Below are 27,227 nucleotides of genomic sequence, written 5' to 3' on the forward strand. Positions count from 1 at the left end.
ACTTAAGCCATGAACATAGGGCTTGAGAGGTGATGTTGTCCTCTTCTTGCCTTCATGGAAGAAAGAGTCATTTGTGTTTGTCTTGGAGCACTTCAAGTACAGGACAGGATCTTGCATGGCTGTTGCTCTCGACTTATCTACAGATGAGAAGGAATGTATGATGACTCTTGACTGCTCACATCTGGTCTGAACTCAAGATAGTTTGGGTCAATGAAAATGCATGTAACTCACATACCCTGCAAGCCGAAGTTAAAGCTATCAGGAAATAGGTTTGTATGACAACAGCTTCAGCAAGATCAAGGCCAATGGTTCAAATTGATCCAAATTTAGCCTCCATGACAGATTCCAGTTTGGAAAGATTGTGAGAGATTTTGGCCTATTCAAACAAAATACTGAATGGTCATGATGCCTGAATGAGTCAGATATCATTGGAGCCTTTGAAGGTAACTGGTGCCTATTTCATCTCGTAGAATGAGAAAAAAGTTGGTTAGTTGAGGGACCAAGGCACTCAAAGGGACTATGTTATTGACTCAACAATAGTCCCTGAAAACACACCCCATTCCCTCAAAAGCAATCAAGGTGGATGGCCTTCTTTGCTCTCAAGATTCTCTCCACAATTAATAGTCTACATTTTTTCTCTTGCAAGGCTGTTGTGACAAAAGCCAGACATGAAGGAAAAGATGGTACGGGCAGGGGTGGAACACCTATGACCATGGTTGGTTGAAAAGATTCAGTTTGGCTGTAATATTCCTTGGTAGGTCAATCACTGTATTGAGCAAATCATTCACCCAGGATTTGTCCTACCAGGCTATCAGATTTAAATTACCCCTTATTTTCAGTATTATTTTCAATACTAATACCATGAAGGGGGATAAGCAAATGACCATAACCCGTCTCAACTGGTTGATAATGCATCTAAAGCTGTACTGATGTCACTTTTTGCCAATTATGCCGATACCACATATAGCCGATTATTAAAACTGCCAATACCAATTATGAGACGATTATTTCATTATTATTTGTTTTATAACAGTGACGGATTCGGAAACATAAACCTATTTGCCCAATGCAAGCAGGTATTTTGCCGTGTGAGTTATAACAAGGTTGTATGAGGCAAGTGAATTTAAAATTCTGTACAAAAAGAAACAGAAACTAGATAAGAAGTACATTGTTATTTATAGAAAACAACAATCACACAAACATAAAACTTGAAAAACTTTAAAACTAAAACTGATAAAACTTATGGTTTGCCAATTCAAGATATAAATGAATGAAAATGTATTATGCAGGTCGCCATTACTAGATTTCCATAAATGACTAAAAAATATTAATAATGATAGCCCAATAATAATTAAAATTAATAATATGCATGCTTTAAGACTAAAGTTAGATGACAAATTACGCTGGCTGCAGCTAATACTGAAAGCCTAGTTGAGGTACGTTGTGTTTAAGCAAGAGTAACATTTCTCCCTTCTCAGCAAGTAACAATCCAGGGCAATCCGAAAAAATCTAACCTGCGCCACTTAACAGCTGATCATACAGAACGCTTGAAGCTGGAGCAGACAAATAGCGTCTAGCTAATTTAGCCATTATGGGGAACTGAGACCTATGAATGTTCCACCAGCCGTATATGTCTTCTTCTCGTGGCAACAGAGGGCTGGCCAGATACAATTCAAGCATCACATCAACGGCATCATCCACGTGGTTTGTTACGTTGATAGTATGGACAGGTTCAGCACAGGCCACAGAAAACAAGTCCCATAGATGGTCCAATGGCATTTGTTTCAGTTGTAATTTTTCCTTTATTGGTCTGGGGGTTCCTCCTGCTTGTCAGCATTCTGATCCAAGCCATTCTTTGGATCTGGTCACAAGTAATACTTCACTGAATAGGTGATGTTTGAATCGTGGATCCAAGATGGTGGCCAAGACAAGCTTCTTGTTGCTGGCAACGTCAGCAAAGCCTGTGTTTAGTAATGCCAACATATCACGGCGCACTGTCTGTTGTTGTTGTTGTTGTTGTCGGGTTTAACGCCATTTTTTGGCACAAGATAGGCTATACATGGCGGCCAGTATTAATGGTGGAGGAAGAACCCTGGAAAATCCCAGAAAGAACCACCGACCCATGAGAAGCTACCGGCAAGCTTTCTCACATATCCACATTGACCAAGCCTGAGACTCGAACCCACGCAGACAGGGGTGAGATGGCAGTGATCCGTGATGGAGAGTGCTTTAGACCACTCGGCCACTCGGGGCCCCCCGCGCATTGTCTAAACATCTGGAGCATTTTCATCATAGGAAGAATGATGGATACTCATGTTTGGCTATCACTTGCTTACTTGGTAATGACCACGAATGAGCCTAACGTGTCCACAATATTGTTAATCAAGACTCACTGTTGGGCTGTTAGGGTAGGCAGGTCATAGAGAGTAGCGTAAGCCCACAAGACTTGTTTTTGTTCATATAACAAAACCAACATATTGTATGTAGACTTCCATCATGTCTGGACATCCTGGATGAGTTTCTTATGGGCAGCGCCAAATTTTCCATCTGCTCTTCTAGCTGCTGTTGTGCCAGGAGGGAGTGCCGGAACTTGCTGACTATGGATCCCGAGATCGCCAAAACATCTTTGACAGCTTGTTGTGACAGAATGCCATCACTAACAATGGGCTGCAGTGTGTGTATGCAACATAGCTGATGCTGTCGATTTCATCCAAATGCGTTGCTTTAACCACGTTTGCACCTCCGTCACAGAGAAGAACATGAATATGAGTTTTGGAAATGTTGTATTCCTCACATATTTTGTCCATTTTCTCACCAAATATTCTCCTGTGTGTGACTCATCAAGAGGTGTTGGTGCTAAAGTCACCTGTTTTTGCTGAAAGTCTTGCATCAGCCAGTGTTCTGTAAGACTCAAGGCTACGCCGATGGACGGGTCTGACTATGCATCAGATGCCAAACTAAGGTCAGATTGGGCAGAAACTAAATCATGCACCTTGCTTTGTATCGCTTTATGCATGGCAGGTATCAAAGATGTGGAAAAGTACTTCCAACTTGGAATTTTATAGCGCGGTTCTCCCTTGGCCACCAGAGGTCGAAATCCAATGTCTTCAATAGCATAAAATGACTGCACATCTACTGCCATGAACTCTGCAATAGCTTTGTGCCAACGAATAACTCTCGGTCGTCAAATGCAAATGGCTAGTCAGAGTATGAGGATTTGCTGCAGCTGCTGAGGTTAACTGCGCAGCATCCTTTTCTTTTTTATCTGCCAGAAACAGGCCATGTTCGACAATGTGCTTGCAGCGCAAGTGCTGGACATGATTTGATGTTGTATAGTTTTTAGAATTCTTTTCACCTTTGGAAACGCATGCTTTGCAAAGTGTGCAAATTTGCTTTGGACTCTTCAAATAAATTTACCCTGAAGTAATTCCAGACTAAACTTGAGTGTTTCGAGTTCGACATTATGCATAGGCTTGTTAGTATATTTAATAGTGGACAATCGCTAGTCAATATTAATAATCCAATCGTTTTGCGCTCTTGAAACAATGTTTTAAATCAAGTAAGTTACTACTAACTTGTCCATGTGGCTGGATGGAGGCACGCTACAGGCTGCAAGTCACATGCAGAAGCAGCTTAGCAGATGGGGTATCCAGGAGTAACGTTGCTGGAGCTGGCATGCCAATATCAATGCTGCATAACATTTGTATGTCAGCATTCAGCTGCTTCAGCATGCGACTGCTATTCTTTGATAGCAGCATTGTAGGACTGGCTAAACAACAGATTAACTACAGTAAGTCATTGTTTGGTAGTAGTTGGAAATTTTGCTACCTATCTAATCTGCCTAGCTATCTGCTAATGTGTATGCTGGAAGTTCAACAGCCACACGAGGCCTCATTTGCTGGTTGGGTGCTGTGACTGGGATGATTGCATGAATGGTATTGATACTTTGTTGTGTGCAAGACAATCAGCAGTAGTTTACAGCAAGTGTGGCAAAAAGTATTTACTTTTAAGAATATATTGTCTTTCAATTAACCCCCAAATCAAATGTTTATTCCTTAATTTCCGCTATTTAATTCTGATTTAAAATTCAAGACATGTCAAGAGGAATGTTATGACTGAATTTATAGTTCGGAAATTTGTTTACATTGGCACCGATTATTTCTGCCGATACTGATTATACCGATTGTTCTAATAATCAGCCCAATTATGAGTATGGCCGATTAATTAGTACAGCTTTAAATGCATACTCAGAACAAGATTCTGAGTCTGGAACTGGTGAGGCAATGTCGGCCCATTAGAGTTCCACCTTGTTGCAAAAGTTGATCACTGGACATGCCCAAAGCATACAAATCCAATCAAAAACCAATAGATGAAGTGACTATTCAGTATGGATAACCTAACCCTTCCTGGAGAGAACACTGGCCAGATACTGAGTGCTGGGAATTCAGCATGGATAACCTAACCCTTCCTGGAGAGAACACTGGCCAGACACTAAGTGCTGGGAATTCAGTATGGATAACCTAACCCTTCCTGGAGAGAACACTGGCCAGACACTAAGTGCTGAGAATTCAGTATGGATAGCCTAACCCTTCCTGGAGAGAACACTGGCCAGACACTAAGTGCTGGGAATGTGTAAAATGTCCACATTGATCCAATGTTGGCAGTGATTTTGTGCAACACCCCCCATTTATGGAAGTAAGTCACCACTACCAAATTTTCCAACATGATTGGGACAAAACATTGATGGGTGAAGGTTTGATTTCTCACAAATAAGGAGAACACCGAGATGATTCAAAAGGGACAAGAAATCACTTCTACCCTTAAGGAGAATAGAACTTACCATATGTTGTTGGAGTTTATTCCAGATACGCTGGCATTGCCATAGAGGAAGCAGACTGGAACAGGCTGATAACAACAATTCATAATCATATAAAGACCTAAGAGTTGATATTTAGACTGAAAAAAAGGTCTCTAAATTGGTGACTTTGTCACAATAGGCGAACCGAAGAAACTTTCATGAAGTCAAGTGAACAAGGACATGAAAGTTGGCATCTGTTAAGATTGAGACTGATGGCATACTTGTCCCTTTGGCTGGAGAGGTATACAGATCTTGTCTCTATTTTGGTTCTTGGTGGAAGAATGAATTTCAAGGAGGTGACTTACGTGTATAATTGGCCAAAACTTGTTGGCTGTTCTGGTACAGAACAACCATGATTAGGACACCACCACCCCGAGATTGTGGTTTTCATACCATCTCCACTGTTCAACTGTTGATTAGTGACTGTTGAAGAATTTCATCCTGCTCCCAATTTGAAGATATGTACATTAAAAGGGGAGAGGAAGAAAGATGATGGAATGGGATAAACAAAATTGAAGCCCCTACAAGATAACTTATATCAGTAATTCATTTAGTGCCAATTGGTTGATCCAGTGTGACTGAATTTCATACACAACTCTCCCGCGTGATGGTTGGCTGATTTTTCCTGGCTGTCAGAAAACTGAGAATAAGTAGCAACTTTGTTTTCAATTAACTTTGATATGGTGGTAAGCATTTTATATTAAAAATCCACCTCATAAAAAGTGAGACAGACATGTTAACAAAACTTGAATATTTATCTAAGTTTCATGATAAGCGGTGGAATGTTTCTTGTACAAGTCTGTGTATGGTCTGTTTCCATTTCAGTGATGCAATGATATCGTCTCATGTAATCCACAACCATTACCCTATGTGTAAGCAATGAATGTACGAGAAGCTAGCTCCACTGATGATTTTGTTATACCAGTGCAGATGGCTGGTTTGCAAGGAGTATTGCAGGTATGGTTACTGGCCACGTTGAAGGCAGTCCGGTTGGTGCCAGTACCATCTGTTTCACAGGTATGGCTGAACAGATGGACCAATCACTAAAATCCCCATCATAATGTGCTTGTTTAGCATAAGGCCAGGCGAGACAGACAGATCTATCATTAAGATTCAATTGCAATTGTATGTAGCCATAGACATGTTAGGACACAAATCTATCATGAAGATTCTGTAATTGTCAAGAGATGAAGCACTAGACCTGGTGAGACATATGGATCCATCATAATTTTACTTGAATATAACCATAGCACGGTAGGACAAACAGACCTATCATTAAGCAGGGATGAGAATGGACTTTGTTGCAAATCTCTGAAAAGTTGGCTTTTGGGTTTGGAGGCCACTTAGGCCCCAAATCGGGTCCAGGGATAGAGCCCTGGTGGGGACTCAAGGGATGACATCTATGCCTTTGAATACATGTAGCGATCAGAATTTTAAAATCCAGAACTAAGACCTCCACAGATCATCTTATAAGCAACTATGGGGAAAGGTTTATAAAATCGGGTGGGTCAAAGAACAGCATATTATATACAAATGGTACATCTTATCAACAACAAAAGCACTACTACAACACAAGGCAGTCACATCCTCTGCTATTATTTGTGACAATCTACATAAATGTAATTACCAGCATTACGATCATTATCATCATAACAGCAGCCAGCATCATCAATAACAACCTTTCCAAAATGGAGGGAAAAAAAATGTTTGGAACTTTCAATAAAAGAAGAAAGGTTCACAAACACTTGTGTACATAAGTAATGAGGCATTCACATGATAAGCAAAATACCTTTCCCATTATGTCCACTTCTGTTACAGACTTTGACAGTTTGAATGACTTCACTGATACTAACTCTGACAATCTGAACGACTTCACTTAAGCTACATCTCTGGCGAGATGGACAGATCTTTCACTAAGATCTCCTGATTGATAGCTCAACTGGCTGGATGGACAGTTTATCTGGTTGGATGACTGTGGAGAGCTTTGAATGGCAATACAGAAGTAAAAAATAAAGCTTTTTAATCTATTAAAAAAAAAACATGCACCCAGCCTTACAGGCACAAAGGCAGTGTTCAGACATGTGGGGGGGGGGGGCTTGCGCCATCTAGGCTGCCTTCAAACGGGGGTTCACTTCCCAATGAAACACAATTATTGCAGGAATTTCAACATTTTTATCATCGATACTATATTTCTTTCTTGGTCGACTTTTGCAAAACCATAGTCTTTACATTCTTGGACCATATGGTGCACACAATGCATCGTACTGATGAAGTACATTTTGTGCATGCAAGACACAACTTGTACATGTACATGTCTTTCTTAGCCTTGAACTTGCTGCATTCATTACATTTCATCAACAGGTTTCACTGAAATGACAAGATAAAAAAAAACCACAACAAAAATGTATAAATTAATGATGTCGATAGTAACAAGTCACTAAAACAACAACCATTACTACATGAATGAGCAAGTAATAGGCAGTCTAAATAAAACCGTGAATAACAGCATGCATCTACAGTAGCATGCTGTACCATGTGGTATACAAATTGCAAAGAAAATGAACAAATTTCACAAAATATTCACAAAATTCAAAATTTGACTTTAGGAATGAATATTAAATCCAAATAATTCCAAAATCATGCATGGATGATTTGATTTTAACACAAATTTTGGTTTTGGATTGATGGGATGTGTCTCTTCTGATGTTGTATGAAAGAGAAGCTTAAAAACAAGCAACACCTGATGGTGGCAAGGGGAGGAAATGGGGCTAGACAGAAAAGATGAATTTTCATCATTTTTGCTGGGCTTGATTTGCGAGGTGTTAAGCTGATATACCTAACACTGATGTGATCAGGGAAAATATTTGAAAGAGAAACATTTATATGCGCTTTCCAACGTTAACCCCCCAAACCCCCAAAATCTGTGACCCTATGGTCTAATCCCAGGGGGTAAAAAGGATCCATTTTAGTTGCATATTACTCATGCCCAGTAAGTAAGTGCATATATGTTTCTATGGTGGGATCTCAAAAGTTTCATAGTTATGACTCAGGGGCTAGATCACCAGGGTCAATGTTGTTTGCATATAAAGATTTTGTTGTCATTCTCAGTAACTGTATACATCTGGGTTGTCAAAATCATTTGCTATGGAGGGCCTGATCTGATATAAAATTACTTCACTTGGGCCATACATGTCCTAAACTATGAAAAGCAATCAAATTTGACACTAACAAGAGACCTGGTCTGCAGGCTGGAATATTGAGCCGGGTGAGCCATATCTGGACCATGTCACTGACACCCCTGGTTTACATGGTTACAGAGGGAGTATCTCAATACTTTTCCAGATCATGACCAAACAGCCAAGTTCTTATGGGTTAAGGATGGACTTTCAGGCCTCTGTCAAGTGCATGTATAAATTTGTCTTATCATGTCCAGTAATTGTACATACACACACACACATCCAGGTGACAGAATAAGATAATCCCCACCTTTTCTCCTAAAATGACAGGAATAAATTAAATTCAGAGAACAGTTTGCCAAAGCGAATAATTTAGTTATAGAAGCTTTTATATATGGTTTTGAGACTACAAACAAAATTAATTATGAACCAGCACTAAAAAATACCAACTACAAGTACATTTTCTGCAGGCAAGCCATGTCTCAACCAATGAAGGATACAATCTGAAATTCATGTTGACCATACTGTTATCAGCTTTCATCTGCCATGTTTAATGTTTATAAACTGCATGTGTCATTCATTACAACCAGTCACAACAATATGCAACATTAGTACTAAATACAGCCCTTTGCTGTTACAAATATGAATGAGATGCACCTGTGATTCCATCAGATGTGTCTGGAAGGGGAAGGAGTCATTGCTAATGGTCCACAGTACGTTACTGTTCTCTCCTTGTGATGCCACCAGGAGTAATGTACCTGGAAATATGTATTATAATAATTATGGATTAAGTATATTAATTACAGTATGAATTTGACTCATTAGTGCAACATTAAACAAGTAAAGGTGGTTGAAATTGGAAAATATAATGGCAGATGAAACAAGCATTTACATTTTACGTAGCATACCTCTTCTGATAGATTACACACAATCATTAATGTTAACATATTACCTTCACCCTGAATAACTGTAACATACCCTGATGTATTACACACAGTCGGTAATAATATATTACCTTAATGGTGACAAAATAATCTCATTTGTAAGACAACCTTTTTGCATAACTGTACATATGCAAGTTCCATGTAATTCATATATATATATATATATATATATATATATATATATATATATATATATATATATATATATATATATAGACACACACACACACACACATACATATACATAGTAGGATAGTAGGACCCCGCTATAATACGGTAATTGGAAGCCATAGAACCCAATCGTGTTCTAGACCGAGTCATGTTATAAGCAACCAGGTCAGTTAGCTGAAGAAAATGATGCATGTACCCCCAAAAAATTGCAGGTAGTAAAATACATGCTTCAACTGCACAGTTACCATCTTAAATTGATGCATACTAAATGAGAAATACACCTGTAGTGAAAACAGAGAAGGCATATATAATACTTTACTTTTTTTAGTGAACCACGAATTGGTGCATATACATGAATACTGTTTATATAAATATGTCTAATGTATAGCATGAATAGAGTATCAACACCATGTATTCACCAGCGAATCTCATCATATACATTGAATCCACAATACAAGTGATTCCATCAAAAATATGCACATACACAGATTTAAAATATTCAATAATTTTGTCACGGTCATATTTGTCTGAATTCAGTGGAAAAACAGCACAATCATGTAACGAATGATGAAGCACATTTACTTTTCAGTACGTTCCAAGTCGGTAAAAGTTAGTTTGTGTTTTAAGCCACCGTTGGTCTCTGCAAAAAGAAAACTTTCATGACACAGTTAACGTGTTCCAGTCACATTGGAAGATGCAAAATTCCATCAGATTTCATTACTTTTATCAAAGTTTATTATTGACTTCCTTTGAAGAAAAGTTCTTTGTTTTTATTGAAGACTGTAATTGGCTTTCTTTGATGAAGGGTGAAGGGTGCATGAGTTATTGAAGTCACCACTTAAGGACAGCTTTAGAGAACCAAACAAATGCCTATTTCTTATTGTGGCGGCAACATCAAATAACTGTATTGCATAATTGAAACTGATTTTTTTCCATTTGCTGAGTATGTTTTCATAACAATCGATGCTTAAAAGGTAATCTGTTTCCTTTGAAATTTTAGCAAACTAATTTATCTGGGTACATTTTTAAAAAGGAATTTGTCGTCGTTTGGTCTATTTTAGTTACTGTTCCTCCCTGCCTATTGAATAAACCAAAAAACAAGATTTTTATTTTTATTTTTTACATCTGTGATAGCAGCGTGATGCTGCCTTCCACACATGCATCGGAAATTTAACAACGGGTCAATGGACAATAGTGATGCAGGTGTTCTGGTCTGATGACAGGGATTATTACGGAAAATGTGAGTGTTCTGAAGGATTTATTTCTGAGTTGAAAAGAAGAGGAATTTTACTTACCATCACATACAAATGTCAGTCTATGTAAATATATTAATTACAGACAAAAGATAGATTACGAGATAATGCTTCGTCCAGTTATCTCCAGATATCTCACAACATACAGTACTCTCGCTAAATGTCAAGATAAGCGGATTATGATATAACAATGCACTGTTTAGATGGTTTGTCATTATGGACAAAGAATTTGTTTTTGTAACAATAGATAAATTCCAGTGAATTTTATATCCAGTTTGTGGCTTCCTTTCATGGGGCCTCTGAATTTCTCCACTCCAAACCAATGGCTGTCTATGCAAGTTTAAACAGCCAAATATTTCACCAATAAAAAATAAAAAAAGTTCTTACATGCTATTTTTCATACATTTAAGAAGAAAAAACTTTTTCGTGTACAAGCAAAATACATTAACAAAATTAGAAGCCACGATTGTCTTGTATTATTCATATGTGATCTCTTTACCAAAATGATAATAAGCTTTTTACGTACTTTTAAGAAAGTTTTTTAAGTGTACAGGAAAAATACAAGTACAAGATATTTCGGGAGCCACACCACAACAGTGTTATAACGGAGCGTGCTATAGCGGGGTCGCACACTGTGTGTGTATATATATATATATATATATATATATATATATATATATATATATATATATATACATAGATAAAATTAAACAACATTTGACCTTGACCATGAGAATTGAATCTTACCTGATATTGCAAACATAAGACACACTCTAGACAAATCCCCTACTTTCAATTAATATTTCAAAGGCTTATGGGTAAACAAAAAGACACATTTAACCCATTTTATCCTGAATACGACTGAGGTCGTAATACCTCATTCTATCCTGAATATGCCTGCAGTCGTAGTATCCCATTTTATCCTGAATACGACTACAGTCTTACTCTACTACATATGTGTGTAGCATCTCTAGAAACACGTGTTATACATCACATATATGTGTACTTCTTCACCTACACAGGAAATGGTTAAAGCATGCATGCGCAGTGAAATTTATATAAAAAAACGCGGTTGGAAAAGAAATTGTTGACGTGAAAATCGATCGATACAATGATGGACGACAACTCTGATGTAAACATGAATGTTGATGGCGAGGGTAGCGACATTGAAGTTGACGATTTGGATGATTCCAATGATAATATTGACTTAAATGATGGGTTAGAATTTAATAAAGCTGATGAAAGAGATGATGCATGGCTTCATGCACTTTTCAACAGCGATTCAGAGAATGAAGCTGACTGTGAAAGCTTTCAAGAAAAATGGGTCCGGGATGATTTTTCACTTCAGTTGCAGCCAAGATTTAAATTGATAGAAGGAGCAACACCCAGGAGAAGCCGATGCAAAACATTATTTTGAGTTACTATGGGATGATTTAATCTGGAAAAAAACTTGTTGATGATACAAATCGTTACGTTGAAAGATTTCTAGGATTAATTTGTGACAAGTTTTCATGAGAAACTGCATGCTGAAGTACATGTTCCAGAATGTGAAATAAACAAATTGTTCCTTGTGAAATGTTGTCCAATTTTACTAAAATTATTATAACTTTTGAACTAACAGTGCTAGAAACTTCAAATTTGGAACAAAATACTAGAAATTGAATTATCTTTATTTTATTCGCATAATATTAGGAGCATTTCATTAATTTTCATGGACAAAAGATTCACTGAACATCTTGGTAAGTTTTTTAATGTTTTTTTCTCTTTCAAGTCATATTTCAAAATACAGTTGTGTGCATGTACATTGGTAAATGATAACAAAACATATATCATTGTGTTGCAAATTTTATTACCTTTTCCGAGATATATAGTTTTATATACTTTATAAAAGAAATAACATTGTTACAACATTTTTAGTAAGCATGGTGAAGGTAGTCACAATTTCAGCAGCTGCTGCTATATGATGCTCCGTTTGACCACAATGTATTTAGAATTGCTTCTCAGGAATCAGGCACTGCAGTTGAAATTGGTAAACAGGATAAAATGGGTTAAGTAAAGCATAAAAAATAACCATGTGTAATAACAGTTCCATTTATAAAACATCTGTACTGTGTTATTCAGACAGACACAAGATGTAGCGACAGTCCTAACTTCATGGGCTTTAATTCTCATGAAAGAAATGTCACTCTCAGGCAAGGACTGGTAGGCTCTCCTCGTAGTGAGGATAATCAATTGAAAAGTATGGTTGCCAAAATATCAGAGGAAACCTTAATAGGTAGGAAGAGATTCTTCAAAACCCCTCCTTTTCCTTTTAGATGAAGCCAAATAGAGCTTTAAGGTAACTGGGTAAAGGAGATAATCTTGATCATCATTAGCAGAAAAGCAATTGAGATTGGGGATCTCAATATGGACCAGAACTACTGATGGGTGCCAATTCTTAGCCAAAATCCCAGGTTGGCAAAGATAAGAAAGAGAATCATAAATAATGCTGGACCATGAGCAACCCTTTTCTATTCACAAGGCATGTACCTCACTTTTTTTCTTACTGAAGCTAAGGAAATCAGGAAAGATTCTCAAAGGACACTTCACGCAACAGATCATATGGTATTTTAACAATGAACAAAGAATACACACATCTAGGCATTAATAAGTGAGATACCAGTCTCTGAAACACAATTGTCACTCCTTCAGAAGAAAACCTCTGAGGATGTTGTGCATCAACCAGCCATCAAAATAGTACAGGATGGGGTTCCCTAAAAACCTCAAGAGTACTGCAACTACCCCCACCACTGTAGAAGAGTTTGAAATCTAAATATCTCCTAGATGAGACAACAAAGGAGGTATTTTCAGGATGGAGGAGGATAGGGAAGTGAAGGTACACATCCTAAAATTTGATGGAGGCTGCTCAGTTGTTGGGCCTTATGGCATTCTGGACTGGTGCTATAGAAACTTTCTCTCATTAGTGACTGAAAGCATAAAATACAAGTCCAGCCAAAGGACCTGGTAAACTTTACTTAGAAAACATCCAGACTTCCTCATCCACTATGCAGTCCAACAGATTGGAGGAGACTGGGGCCCCCAATGGAGTGTGAGAAACTGTCACCACTGGGTTGTCAATGAACTTATTCTAGTCCACAATTATGGAAACATCATGGTCATTAACACTCTCCTGAAGTAAGACAGGATTGTTTCTCCTAGAATCCCTCTACTGACAGGATGACATAGAAATGTGGTTATCTTTATTCTGAAGCCCCTCATGGAGGGTGACAAGACTGACCCTACTAGTGGACTTTCTTGGCAAATTAGAGATTTATCATCCCTCTTGGAATGAGACTGGAACCTCCACTACTTTGTCTTCCTCAGGAAGGCAGAAGAAAAACAGGTCCACAGCCTGTAATGTCCATCCTACCTTAAAGCCAAAGGAAGGACAGTAATGGCACCATGGAGGGGTGGGGTGTGGAGGAAGACTCACTTCTTGAACAGGGTGTCTCCACATCCAGCAGGGATTAAAATTGAAAATAGGAAAGGGCAGTATGTGCTGATTTGATCCCTATTAATAGTTTGCCATCACAAATCACCATGTTTTTTATTACATATCCCAATCCCACTGTGTGAAGCCCAAAACTCTATCACAACATTGTTGAACCCAATTCCTGTCAATGTTTGTAGATAATGATATAGAGGATACTTGCTTGAAACGAGTGAGTAACAGCTATATGTCATCAAGTGGGTGAAAATAATTCATTACTCACTCACAGCAAGCAAATTTTCTTTCTATTTTATGCTCAAACATATTGGCTAACATGATGAACTGTATAACAGACTGAAGTAGCATATTTCTTATTGGATCCAGCATTATTATGTCTGTGATTTACTGTTTATGTTATGCTGTATTTTGTGATTATTCACACAGAGAATGTAAACAGTTACATAACGCTCCTTCTCATTTCAAAGTAACATAGCACATTAAAAAAAAAATAATGCATTGTTGGATTTGATCTTTAGTTGTGTGTAACAAGAAATGGCCATTGTAACCACTTAGCCACATAATGCATTTAAGTATAACCTCATATTTCACAATTATCTTGTTATTAACATGGCAGTGAAAGTATTTCTTATAATTCACTACAGTGAATTATCACAATTCTTTTACTTGTAAAATCCAGCAATTCACATCCTATTGTAAAATAAATAATGTTAACCTTACTATACATGTTATATACTTTAGCCAACATTTCTTTCAGTAATGAAAACATGACGTTGTAAATTAACATCAGTAATTGGATTATTACCTTACCATATGAATTAAAGTTTGGTTCTGACACAGATAACAGTGGCCACTTGTGAGGGGCCTAAATGCTGGCCACATGATGGATCAGAAGGGTGGCAACCAACAAGGGGTACTTTTGGACAAAAACTCATCATTGCTGAGGAAACTGGCTGTGTAGAGGAGGGTGGCCAATGTTGTGTGGGACAATATAAGTGGGGGACACTGTAACTGAAATTTGTGTGCATGACATTTGAGTCACAGGGACCCAAGTGTGGGAGCCAAGAATGACCAGCTATTGCAGATGGTTATCCAAAAGACAAGATAACTTAAAAAAGCTATAAGTTCTATCTAGCAGTTTAGGAGATCTTGTAATGGATGGGCAGATGGACAGATGCAGGTTATCACTATATCCACTGCTAAACTGTAGTGACAACTTGAGGTATGCATCGAAATGGTTATTAGTAATATCCTCTCGTTTTTCAGTTATCACTACCACCACCCTACTAAATGAAGTCTCCTCAAGTACCTGGCTTTGCATGCAAGGGATCATAAGAGCTCACTGCCAATCATATCTCAAAATTTTAAGTCTCCATCTCAAATGGTGCAGAAGTTTCTCATCATTACTCATGCACACATGTCCAAATGGACAGGATGATATAACCTCCATTTTCATAGAATATTCTAAAAGTTTTATGAAGAGTGGAATTAAAAAGATGATACATAAATAACAAACACAACTTTTTATTGTATTATTTTTATTTTATTTTTTAATGTACTGGAAAATCCCTCTAAAAGCAAACTTAAGACATAAGTCGGTGAAAAAAAGTGAAATGCTTAAGCCAAAAGCTTAATGGTTGGCATGTATGTATTACATAGCTAATATTTCTCTACGATTATAGATCAAACATTCAGATCATTATTAATGGAGGCAAACATGTTTTCTTCTATCTGAATGTAGGATATTAGTTTTTCACTTGGAAATTCCTAAACATGCTGACAACTTTGAATATTTTAGGAGACTAACCTACATCCTGGCTCTGTTATTGTGTCATAGACTTTTACAGAGCTGCCAAGCCTAATAAGACCTTCTCAGTAAGGTAGTCAATTTTCTTCCATAAGTTGGACCAGTTTTCAGTAAGGTGTAAAAAAATATATCATGCACTGTTACTGTCATGTTGGAAAAAATGTATTCAAAAGTGAAGAAGTGTAATTCAAGCCTATGCAGCGACATTGCGTTCAACTAAAAACTGTGTAATGTTTACTTGAACCATAATTATCTCCAGTAGTTTCACAAACTGCAGTTCCAAACCCTATGTAGCTCACTGGCTTCTTGCTATCTCTCAACTTGATTTAATCCTTTACAAAAGTGTATGTTGTGGCCACAGCAATGATCTTTTCTGCCATGATGTCCACTAAACGTAATTGTTTCCCTTCCTCCTATTTTCCCCAATGATTTAAATATTCCCCTTTATACTTCTGTTGTGTTAAAACTTTCTAATAGATGTTCTGTCACTTTCATCCTTACTTGTTGCTTGTTGGACGCAATTTAAAAAAAGAAGTAACAGCTTGATCATTCAGACATATTGCATCAGAAAAAGTGTGCAGTTTAAATCATCTGAGGCATTCCTGTAAAGTTAGTCTGGTTCCCCAACCAACTTCCATGAATCTAATATGAAACCCAGATCCCAACCAATCACTGACAAGCCAATATCTGGATTTTACCACAAGCAATTGTATTTCGGTAATTTGTGCTTTTATTTCTTAAATCCTTATTTTTTGGGTCATTTCTATAAGACTTACAGCAAAATCATAAGGGCTGCCAGATTCGTTTTTATATCAATATTTTTTACATCAAAAATTACTCATTCATGCCTTAACACAGAAGCAGTCTTATTGTTGTGTTCTGTTTTCAACGTGGGTGGATTTATTTATTCAAATTTGTATTCAGTGGGATTACAAAGTGCTCAATAATATTACTAAACTAAAACATTAATCTGGAATTATAATGACAAGGATATTTTGGATTATATCATTGTGAAACATGAAAAGAATGTAAACATGTCACCACATTCCTGGCCACTGGCACATTAGTACCTCTGAGACTATATCTGGACTTGAGATAGAATTTGTAGAACTATATGGGATTTAATTCACAATACTCAAAGTTCTTTTTAAATTTCACTCTTTATTCTAGGGAAATAAATTATTTGTTGAATTTGACAAAACTTGTTGGTTCTTGATATTTTCTATTACTTAGTTTAAAACCATAATCGTAACAGCACTTACACCTCCCTATCTGCCAATACTAATGATACAACAATCATTTTCCTCACCTTTCTTGTGGTAGGCCATGTGGACATTGTTCGGCCTCTGTGGCAATGAAGAGGTCACAAACCCTGGGGGTAGTCGTACATGAACAAGGGTTAGTAAATTAGGACAACTTCTGGCACTTCCAAAGGGACAGGTAGCAAAATACAACCTCACACCTAAAAATTAAGTAATAGCATTACTTCAATACATAGGTTTCTTTTGCTGAAGATATTCATTTGATAACATTGACACTTTGTGAATACTTAGGAATCATCTAAATGATGCTTAGGGTAAGATGGTCCATAATGATGATAGCAATGACCAGTCATCTTTATAAGTTATGTTAATACTCTTTTTAAAGCAGAATCAAGAATTTCACTGAATGTTACTTACTGCCTACTCCACTATGACATGATACAAAGAAAAGTTGCTCACTGTAACCTACTTCCACCTGTAGCAAGTTGTACCCTCCAAATTTCATGACTTTACATACAAGTGTCATAAAAACTTAGTCAAATTTAACAGATATTTAATCATAGAAGCATGGAAAAGTAGGTCACTATGACACCAAAATAAAAAGCTTGCCAAAATCAAAAGTGGAATAAAAAACATGTACAAATTACAAATCTGTGTTAAGCCAAAACACAAAACTAAAATGGACCAATGATCAAGTTAATCCATAATTAGAATTTTAACCTAGATTATGGTCATTCTTTAATGAATATATGATGAATATATGAAAGTTATATGCCTAATATATTTATAAGTAATTATTAGACACATCTTTTCATACAAACTAAATCACTTTGAAGGGTTGCTTATATGACTGAAAATCATACCTCATAGAATGTTTTAGAAAGAACACAGACCCAGTCTGAATCCCATGTCACCAGACATGTTAGCCATCCTGTTTTTCTTGGACCTAGACTACTTGTGGGACATCAGAGCATGAAAGGAATAGGAAATCTCACAATAGTGTCAGGCAGCCCCCACCCCCACCCCAAAATAACATTTTAATAGCAGTGATATATATCACTATTGCCTTACATAATTTTCTATTTTGGAGGGAGGCAGATGGCCTAACAAAACTTTTACAAAAATGAATGTACTCATCATTATAGTAGGGAGTGTCCACCACTTTGGCCCAAGATTAACACACCCTTGCTCTGAGGTGCTAAAAGCCAAAGGTAGAACGGGGAGAATCCTCCAATGATGAATGAGTCTGACCAATTCACAAAGTGTGTGTGTGTGTATGTGATTTGGATTTTTAAACATAGCTTTTTTTTTTTAAAATCAGTCATATCGCTAAGATGTCTGCAGTGTGGCAGTTTACAGTGATGTCAAGCACTGGGGCATCATGCCGCAGACATGTAGCATGATGTCCCACCCAGTCACATTATCATGACACCAGGCCAACCAGTCCTAACACTAACCTCTTAATGCTAAGCGCCATTTTTGTAAGTCTTTGGTATGACTCGGCCGGGGATGGAACCCACGACCTCCCACATCCGAGGCGGACACTATAAACACTAGGCCACCAGAGCGGTTGACTCACAAAGTAATAACAGCCCTAACTTCATGGTCTTTAATTCTCATAATGAAAGGGTCTCTTTCAGTGTGAGACTCCTAAGTTCTCTTGATAGTAAAGACAATCCACCTTGATGCCAAAGATCAAAAGAACCCTTGTCCATTACGAAAGGCCATATAAAACAGTGAAGCTATAAACAGGCATTGAAATCTCTTTTTATCATCCTCAGTGCTGATATAACTGAGACTGAGAATCTCAATAGGAAGTGGAGCTACTGAAGGCAGCTGGTTCTTAACTAGGAACCCAGGTCAACAAAGGAAAGAAATCATAATGACTGCTGAACCCCTAAACAATCCTTTACTACAGACAAAGCATGAGGCCGACTCCTACTCCTCTAAAATTCTGAAGAAAGCAGGAAAACAGTTTTAGGGGTAAAATTCTTGAAAGAAGCTTTACACAAAAGTTTATAATGCAGATCTGACCAAGCCCACAAAACACAATAGTTTCCATCTAGGCATTAGTGAGCATGACTCAAATCTCTGCCTTTCAAAATACATGACACAAAGTCGCAAAGATGAAGATTGGATCCAATCTCCAGACCCTTGAAGAATTTAAGCATGTTAGACTGGGCTAGCCTTCATCCCTGACAGAAGAGACCAAACACAAAAAGAAGGAACTTTGCCACTGCACTTAGGTACAGAAAGCTAGGACTGACATGCTTCCTACTGCAACAATCATGGAAGATTCTAATTTACATCACAGACTATGGACATGGTCCGTCTCTTATTCCAAATGATGCTGTTCGCAAGTTTGCTTGAATATGTTCTAGCAGATTAATCACTTACGATAAGTGAGAAGGTGGAGAATGTGTGGTCTAGTGTCAAGGAGACCCCATATGCTATGGCTGCAGGTCCCTCATCTGATTTAACAACCTGGGCTGGTCTACCAACAGGCTGAGTCAATCGCTGAACCATGATCACTGGAGCCACAGATGGACTATCTGAATTTGCTGACTCTGGAGCACTTGCAGAATCATTCTGAAGGAATGGAAAGGCATCAGCTATCAGACAGTCTCAACTCACCATGAATGGATTCACTGCCAAAGCCCTAATCTGGTACTGGGAGGATATAAAATGGGTGCTTGTTGTTCAGCCTTCTCGGAACAAGTCCACCAAAAGTCTCTTACACAGCCTGAACAGGGACTCTGCTATGGACTGGTACATGCTGAGATGATTATGTGAGGACCGTCTGCCAGAATATTTTTCTTGCTTTGGGAAGTGGGAGGGGAACACAAGCTTCTCAATGGACTTTCTAACACGTTTGTGCAACTACATGTGGACTAAGGCTGCATCCCTCTAAAGAAATTTGCTGAAGGCCCCAAGAGGTGATTAGGATAAACATACTTCCTGGAGAACTTTCTTGACCTCTGATCCAGAGAGCTTGGTATACAAAACCTGGGTTTACCACCTTACTGAAAGACCAGATCTATTCCTCTTCTGCTGCCTGAGATAATGGGTTGGAGGCAGGGGACTTGAAGGGAGGAGGAAACATCATCTCAGTCTGTTTCTCTGTGAAAGTCCACCAAGATCTACAGGACATACTTGTCATGCACTCAAATGAGAAGCAGGCCTATCCAACCACACAGCTCTTTGTCAAAAAGGAGACCTGTGGACAGAAGTTTCCTCTTCATGTAACTCAACATGGAGGATGATAATGCTTCTCGACCCTCTGAGCATCTTGGGGAAGAAGACCAGCAACCTCTCCTTTTTCCTTGATCCTACACAAACAGATAGTGTAGACCCACAACCAGGAACAAAAGTACTGGAGTCCCTAAATGGGAAGGCCAATTTACTTCCCGAAATGACTGTCTAAACATCCCATATGCAGACCTGTTTATCCTTCGCCTTCTCCATCAGTAATCCAAAAGTAGTATGTCCGTAGTTTTCAACAGCTGTCAGTAGTATAGCTATAAAGATAACAGTTCAAATATAAAAAACTTCATCCAGATGTGACTCAGGTGCATGTTTATCGTGAATGAATGAGTGAGTAATCAGTCACAGTGCACACTAACATCGATCCAATGGCACCTAACAAAAGCCATTAGAACTTTTTCTCTGGGGTCCAGATGAAAAATACCTTACTCATTCTGCTTTTACATAGACCTATAGTGATGGTCATAAGTCAAGAGAATTGTAACATTTTTAGATTTCGGGTTTTTGTGTCTGGTAAGGTTATCATTTATATGTTATCGAGCTGATATATTGAAATATTGGCGTGAGGGTTGTGAATCTGGTTGTCTTGTTTGTATATTTTATATTTAAGTATTTGTTCTGTTCTGTTTGAGTACTGTATATTAAGTAGTCATTGTTTTAGGTTTTTATTCCGTATGTTTCCTGTTGGTTAATAAACCCACGACCAGCGAGTGTTGTAGTTAGTTCTATTTGTACAACACCCCGTCACAATGAAATATGTTTATTGTCTTTCATGACAATGACAAAATTTGAATTATCTGGGGATTTTTTTAAAAGAAACGAAACACTTTTTCCTAAAGCCAGTATCACTCTAAATCCTGGTTTAATGAATCAGCTGATTTCAACGGCAAGTTTAACTTAGCCAAAAGCTGACTTATCATCACTTCAGCATGGATAATGTGCATTTCCCTACTGTTGGACACTGTGCTTTAAAGAATGAGGACAGAGACTTATTTGTGTCTTTTATTCCAGCCCATTTCTTGTGAGATTTGCACTCCACATCTCTTTCCATATCGCTTTTACTACCATGTGTGACAGAAAAATCCAATTCACACACACCACAGGAAGCATAATGAATTCCTTGTTAGATTGTTTTATAAATCTTCATGAACTTCTGGCTAGCACTCCAATTTTCGACTTCTTTCAATTTTCTTTTCACATGATGCTGGTCTGCTGTTTTCAAAAACAGCTGCCAATTGCTCCCTTTGATGCTTGCAGACAGTTTACTAATTTGCATGGGAACCAATGAATAAACACCTCTCTGATACACTGATCAAGTAAAACTTTTTAGTGAAAAGAAATTTCACAAGCGGAACAAAACATTAAGACATAATGTTTGTTTGGCCATTTTCCATAGTCTTGCCTAAACAATTGGAGGCAAGTATATTTTGGGTTTCATCAGTACAAAATATGAAGAATACTTAGGTGTATACAGGTCTGCATAAAGATTAAGAAGAATCATAGGGAAGGTGGGATTCCCATTTGATCCCCATCCATAACTAGATGAATATATACCAACATCCTAATCACAACAGGATTAATCAGTAAAGATCAATAGTGGTTTTTATTAAGGATATGGTAGTGACAACATTCTAATGCAATAAGACTGGCTACTAGCAAATGATATCACTCAAGAGGAAGGGTAAATTAGAAGGTCAACCCTGAAAATTCCATAACTCAAATTTCACATGACACCTTACACATCGTTAAATATATTGTGTCATGAGAGTATTATCACTCTAATATGGAAAAACAGCTCAGGATGCCAGAATGCATCTCTGACAAGAGAAAAAGGCAATTTTGTAGATTAACATGGCATGCAAAGAAAAAGAAGATAGGCACTGCATATGGGCTTATGACATGTTATTCAGACTGGGTCTGCGTTCTCTCTTCTTCCCTCTTTCTACATAATCTATAGACAGAAAGACAAATGTCATCTTTCTAGGAGGGCTGGATTCAGAGGTAGCTGAGAAAGATATCCTAATGCAATGTAATCAAGTAATATTGTTGTTGTTGTTTTTGTGTGTAACACCATTTCTCAATGAAAGATAGGCTATACATGACAGAGATATTCGAACTGATGATGCACAAAGCATGCTGGATGTAGGACCATACCACAACATTGCCATGCCAACAGGTGAGCTAATAAATGAATTCAATAATTTAAGTCAAACTTACCAGTCTGAGTGACAGCTACAAGATGTATGTTGGCAGATTCCCTGTTAGTCAAGGCACTTATTTGTACAATGGGTTTAAAATGGGATCTGTCAATGGTTCTGAAAGAAAAGTGACATGCAATTTCTTCCAAGCATATTAACAAAATCTTTCACTACACCTTCACTTAATCATTGTTAGAATGAAATATTACAAATACAGGCTTATAAATTTGCACTTAAAATATAAACTAGACAAATAATGATTTCAGTGGTAATGAAAGGATTGCAAAATCTCTAAAAATTCACTCAACCATTCAGACAAGTACCACAATTTTTATACTCCAGAATAAACTCTAATTCGACATAAATATAAAAGCTGTCAATGTTTACAGTCTAAATTCAATATGTGAACAGTTGTTTTCCAGACTAATAATGTGATCCTTTAACAATATTTGTAACTTGTAAGTGATTACAAAACTGAAACCAGACTGCTGCTCTCCCTTTAAGTGTTTCTTAGTACTAAAGAGTGAGAGCAAAATGATCCTATAAACTTAATCTAAACAAATGGAAAACACACTATTCCGGTAAAAAACACTGGTCAGTAATGAATCACCACTCACCTAACTGGAAAATTCACATGACGACCAGAACATTTCATTTGCCATTTCAAGTAAGGCTGGTGAATTTTAACCCCTATATGAATGTGTATTAAAGTCAAGAAAATAGTATCTTTGAACTGATAAGAAGTTGTCAAAAAGAAGAATTACTGAAATTAGGACTTGGTAATCTTAAAACTTGACACAAACATTCAGCACATGGTCAAGTTGTTCCTGAATGAAAATGGTGCTGCTTGAACATCCATTATGGACATCACCAAGGCCACCTTGAAAATCTTGTTATCACTACTCCCCCTGAATGGATGGTCATAGCAACATGGGATTTTCACTAAAAGACTTCATATGATGTCTCTTGGTCCAAAATGAAAATTGTATTGATCAGATGCCCAGTATGGCCACCATAGCAGCCATCTTGAAAATCTTATCGCTACTCCTCTAACAGGGATGCTCATATCAAAATGGTTTTTTTAGTTGTTTCGTTGGTCCTAAAATTAAAAAGGCACCAATATGATACCCAATATGGCCAAAATGGTGCTGATCTGAAGTCTTATCACTATTCCTCCTAAATGGATGATCATATCAACAAGGAGTTTTAACTAAAAGCTTCTTACGATGTCTAACTGTTCCTAAATAAAAATGGTGCTGATCTGAAATCCAATATTTATTACAAATCTACCTTAACCAAAAGTCATAATGACATGGGGTCCAGTTGGTCTTAAATAAAAATGGTGCCAATCTGATGTCAAATCTTGTTATTGCTACTTCTTTTAAACGGAAAGTCATATTTTGAAAATCTTGTAACCACTGAAGAATTTCATTGATGGTTTCAACACTACACAGTTAAAAGGAAGAATTGATCTTATGCTGAATTCCTAGAAATCCTTTTCACCCAGTAGAGTGTGTTATGTATAGTTTAATTTAATTGTTTGTTTGTTAGTTTTAACTTTTTTTTTATTCCATTACAGGCTATTGTAATGTAATTTTATTTACTGGAAGTTGTCATTTTCCAGAAATTAGTTTGACTTGACTATTTTTTCATAAACACCTAATATTAGAACTTTGTATCTTAATGCTGACCTAGTTCCTGATCTTGATACAGAGCAAGTAAGAGTTGAAGAAAACAACTTCTTTTTTTTATTTTTTTTATTGTGGGATTTATAGCGTGAAATTGAGGTTGTATTGGGAGTACGTGATCTTAAGCATGTAAAGCTTCCATCTTGTTATAGAAAGTGATCACGTGACCCTCATATGAGAATCTGTTTTGCGTCTTAAATTAGTGTATAACCTTTTTCTATAGAGAATTTAGTCAGTTGGGCTTTTAAACATTTCGACGTCAAGGTGATATTTTTTCTGTTATGGCCAGTTGGAGTTAAATTTTAATTTTTCTTCTAATTATTTGGATTCTAAGAGATTAATTATTTTCCCTGGGATTATTTAAGTGCTCATACAGAATTCTTGGACAAAGACATTTACTGAAATTTTATAGGGAATTCAAACACCGGAATATTATTTTCTGTGGTTCAACAAAGAACTGTTGACACGTCAGTACTATACTTGGTACAGTATACGTCATCACCTTCCATTTTAGATTTTGGTCTCAAACTCAAATTCATTAGATCATTTTATTACTAGGACTTCTAATTTTTAATTCCTGAATTATTCTTGGATTATTTTGGATCTGATTCTTAAAACCGTAAGTTCTTTTCCTCATTTTTACCTTGTTTTTTTAGGGAAATAAATTTTACAAAGCTTGTTGTCTTCACTTTTTTCTTGTTACTGTTTATGAGAGCCTAAACATGTAACAAGTGTCAGACCCTTCGAAGGACTATTATTTTTTTAATAAGACAGCTGTATTTGTCACAAACTAATTTGGAATATCAATGAACCTTTCATCAGATGTTTGACTCATGTCAAACATGACAACATATTGGCTGAATGTGATGTTATAAAAGATATTCAGGCCAAATCCAGCTTTTGGAAACATTTGGGATTTAAATGAAAAAGGATGCCATTTTTTTCAGTAAATAGTAGTTTATGTTAATGTGTTAAGTGCATGCAATCCATTTTAAGGCTGAGCACCATCCAAAGATTTTCAGGAGTGCAGTTGTTTCTGTTTAAATTTTATGTAATTTCTCTAGTCCACTTAATATTTTCCTGATTGTTGGGTCAGTCTTTTACGCAGCATAAAAAAATTATTTAATGGTATTAAAGTCTAGTACTTTATTTAGATTAATTATGCCAAATGCCACTGACAGAATGCGTATTTGCCAGATCAGAATGTACATGGAAAAAAACTTTTTCTACACCCAATTTTCCATGACACATTTGTCTTCATAAAAACTATTTCAAATAAATCCTTTAAAAAAAAATAAAGAGAGGCCTTTCCTGACATGACAATGTATCCTTGTTCAACATTAGCATAGCTTCATGCTTATTGAAAACTATCATCAGGATATACAGCTGTCACAGTGGCAATTAAAAGGACAATCAGAGAATAATAAACGCAATTCAACAAGTCACATAACTGACTGAAAAATGGGTCAGGTGATTTCATGTTTTACAGTACTTTCAGCATTGCCACTGGATAACCCATCAGGCTAATTTGTATTGGTAAAGTGCAGGAGTGGATTAAACCAATTCATTTGAAATTAGATAAATCGTAGGTTTCTTGTGAAGAAACAAAAGTTATCACACATTATTACCTGGAAGTGTGTTTAATCCAAGTTCAGCATCTGCGGCAAATTTTCTTTGAAGTCAAAAACTATCTGGGATTCATGGAAGGTTGAGCCATTTATTAAGTGTGCAAAGGATATCAGAACTAATTTTGAAACTCCAGATTGAAGGAGGTTAACTTTGTGAAGCACAGGAGAATGTGTACCAACTCCCATGGAACCTAACAACACACTTTTTGAGTCTCACAACCCCCTCAGTACAGTCTGGAAAATTGGCAGGTACAGAAATGTTATAAGCTTCAAACATTGCCATCTAATTTGCTTTTCTGTAACTATGAGATACAATAAAACCCCTTTAAATCAGACACTTAAGTCCAAATCTGTTTTATATAGCTAAATTGGGAATCTGGAGAAACAAACTATTTTTAATAACAGTAGAAGAAATCCATTTCCTGTTACTGTCATATGGACAATAAGAAATTCCAACAAATGGAGCTTAGATTTTCAGGTAATTTGTGTGTGTGTGTTTGTGTGTGTGATTTGGATTTTTAAAGTAGCTTTAACAATTTTTCAGTCATATTGCTACAATGTCAACTGTGTGGCACCTTATTTATTGATGTCTAGCACTGGGGCATCATGCTGCAGAAATGTAGCAACATGTCTCACCCAGTCACATTAAACTAACACAAGGCCGAACAGGCCTCACACTAACCTCTTAATGATGAGCGCCAAGCAAGGCAGCTGCTAGTATCATTTTTTAAAGTCCTTGGTATGACTCGTCCAGGGTTCAAACCAGCGACCTCCATCACCTAAGGCAAACGTTCTAACCACTAAGGCCACTGAAGCAGTGTGATAAATGTAAACAAGCCATTAATCGTTATTATGAATGCCCTAAATGATCTCACTGTTTAAACAATTTGCATGACTTTCAAGTAAAGGTCACAACTTGTTCAACCCATCTGTGTGTAAATGATATAAAAGCATGGATAAAGTAAATGAACTATACATACCTTAAACTTACCTAAACTACTCATGCTAACAAGAGATCTAAAACTCTTGAAAAGAAGAACACTGCCTAAGACTATTTGATATTTCATGGATCTATACAACCTTTACATGGTAACATTTAGACAGGATATATCCAGTAGTATACCTGGCAATGTTTGATGCTGCATGAACAGTGTTCTGTAGCGTCATGGCTGCTACCTTGCTCATCCCTTTACCATCTACCCCAAGGTCATACACCTAAAAGCAGAACATTGTATGAAAAGATGGGACCATATGCATACATTACAGATCAACAATCTTAAATTTTACTTCTGGCTCACATAAAATTTAAGTTTAGACTTTTGACATTTGATTGGTTCCATCCAAAAAGGACTATGATTTTATCCGATTCAACTGTTGTAATTCAGGCTACAATTTTAGTCCATCCTTAAAGTTCTGTGGGTTTAATCCAGGCCATGATCAGCACAAAATACAGTAAAATACTGATTAACCAGATCCACTGGAAGACATGGA

The 27,227-nt window shown here is 37.0% G+C and overlaps 1 protein-coding gene across 3 annotated transcripts in view; it reads right to left on the minus strand.

Moving 5' to 3' along the window:
- The window catches only part of LOC149807082 (nuclear pore complex protein Nup155-like), a 149,411-nt gene that overhangs the window by 97,388 nt on the left and 24,796 nt on the right, over nucleotides 1-27,227 (minus strand). For all 3 annotated transcript variants that reach the window (XM_089961670.1, XM_089961656.1, XM_089961662.1), the window contains exons 10-13: nucleotides 26,860-26,951; nucleotides 22,440-22,537; nucleotides 17,006-17,158; nucleotides 8,692-8,792 (exon numbers count right to left, since the gene is read on the minus strand). In XM_089961670.1, coding sequence (XP_089817796.1) covers nucleotides 8,692-8,792; nucleotides 17,006-17,158; nucleotides 22,440-22,537; nucleotides 26,860-26,951 — 444 coding nt within the window. The remainder of the gene's footprint in view (nucleotides 1-8,691; nucleotides 8,793-17,005; nucleotides 17,159-22,439; nucleotides 22,538-26,859; nucleotides 26,952-27,227) is intronic.

This window comes from Sinohyriopsis cumingii, chromosome 1 (assembly GCF_028554795.1).
Source record: "Sinohyriopsis cumingii isolate HCF-2022 chromosome 1, ASM2855479v2, whole genome shotgun sequence".
NCBI classification, from domain to species: domain Eukaryota; kingdom Metazoa; phylum Mollusca; class Bivalvia; order Unionida; family Unionidae; genus Sinohyriopsis; species Sinohyriopsis cumingii.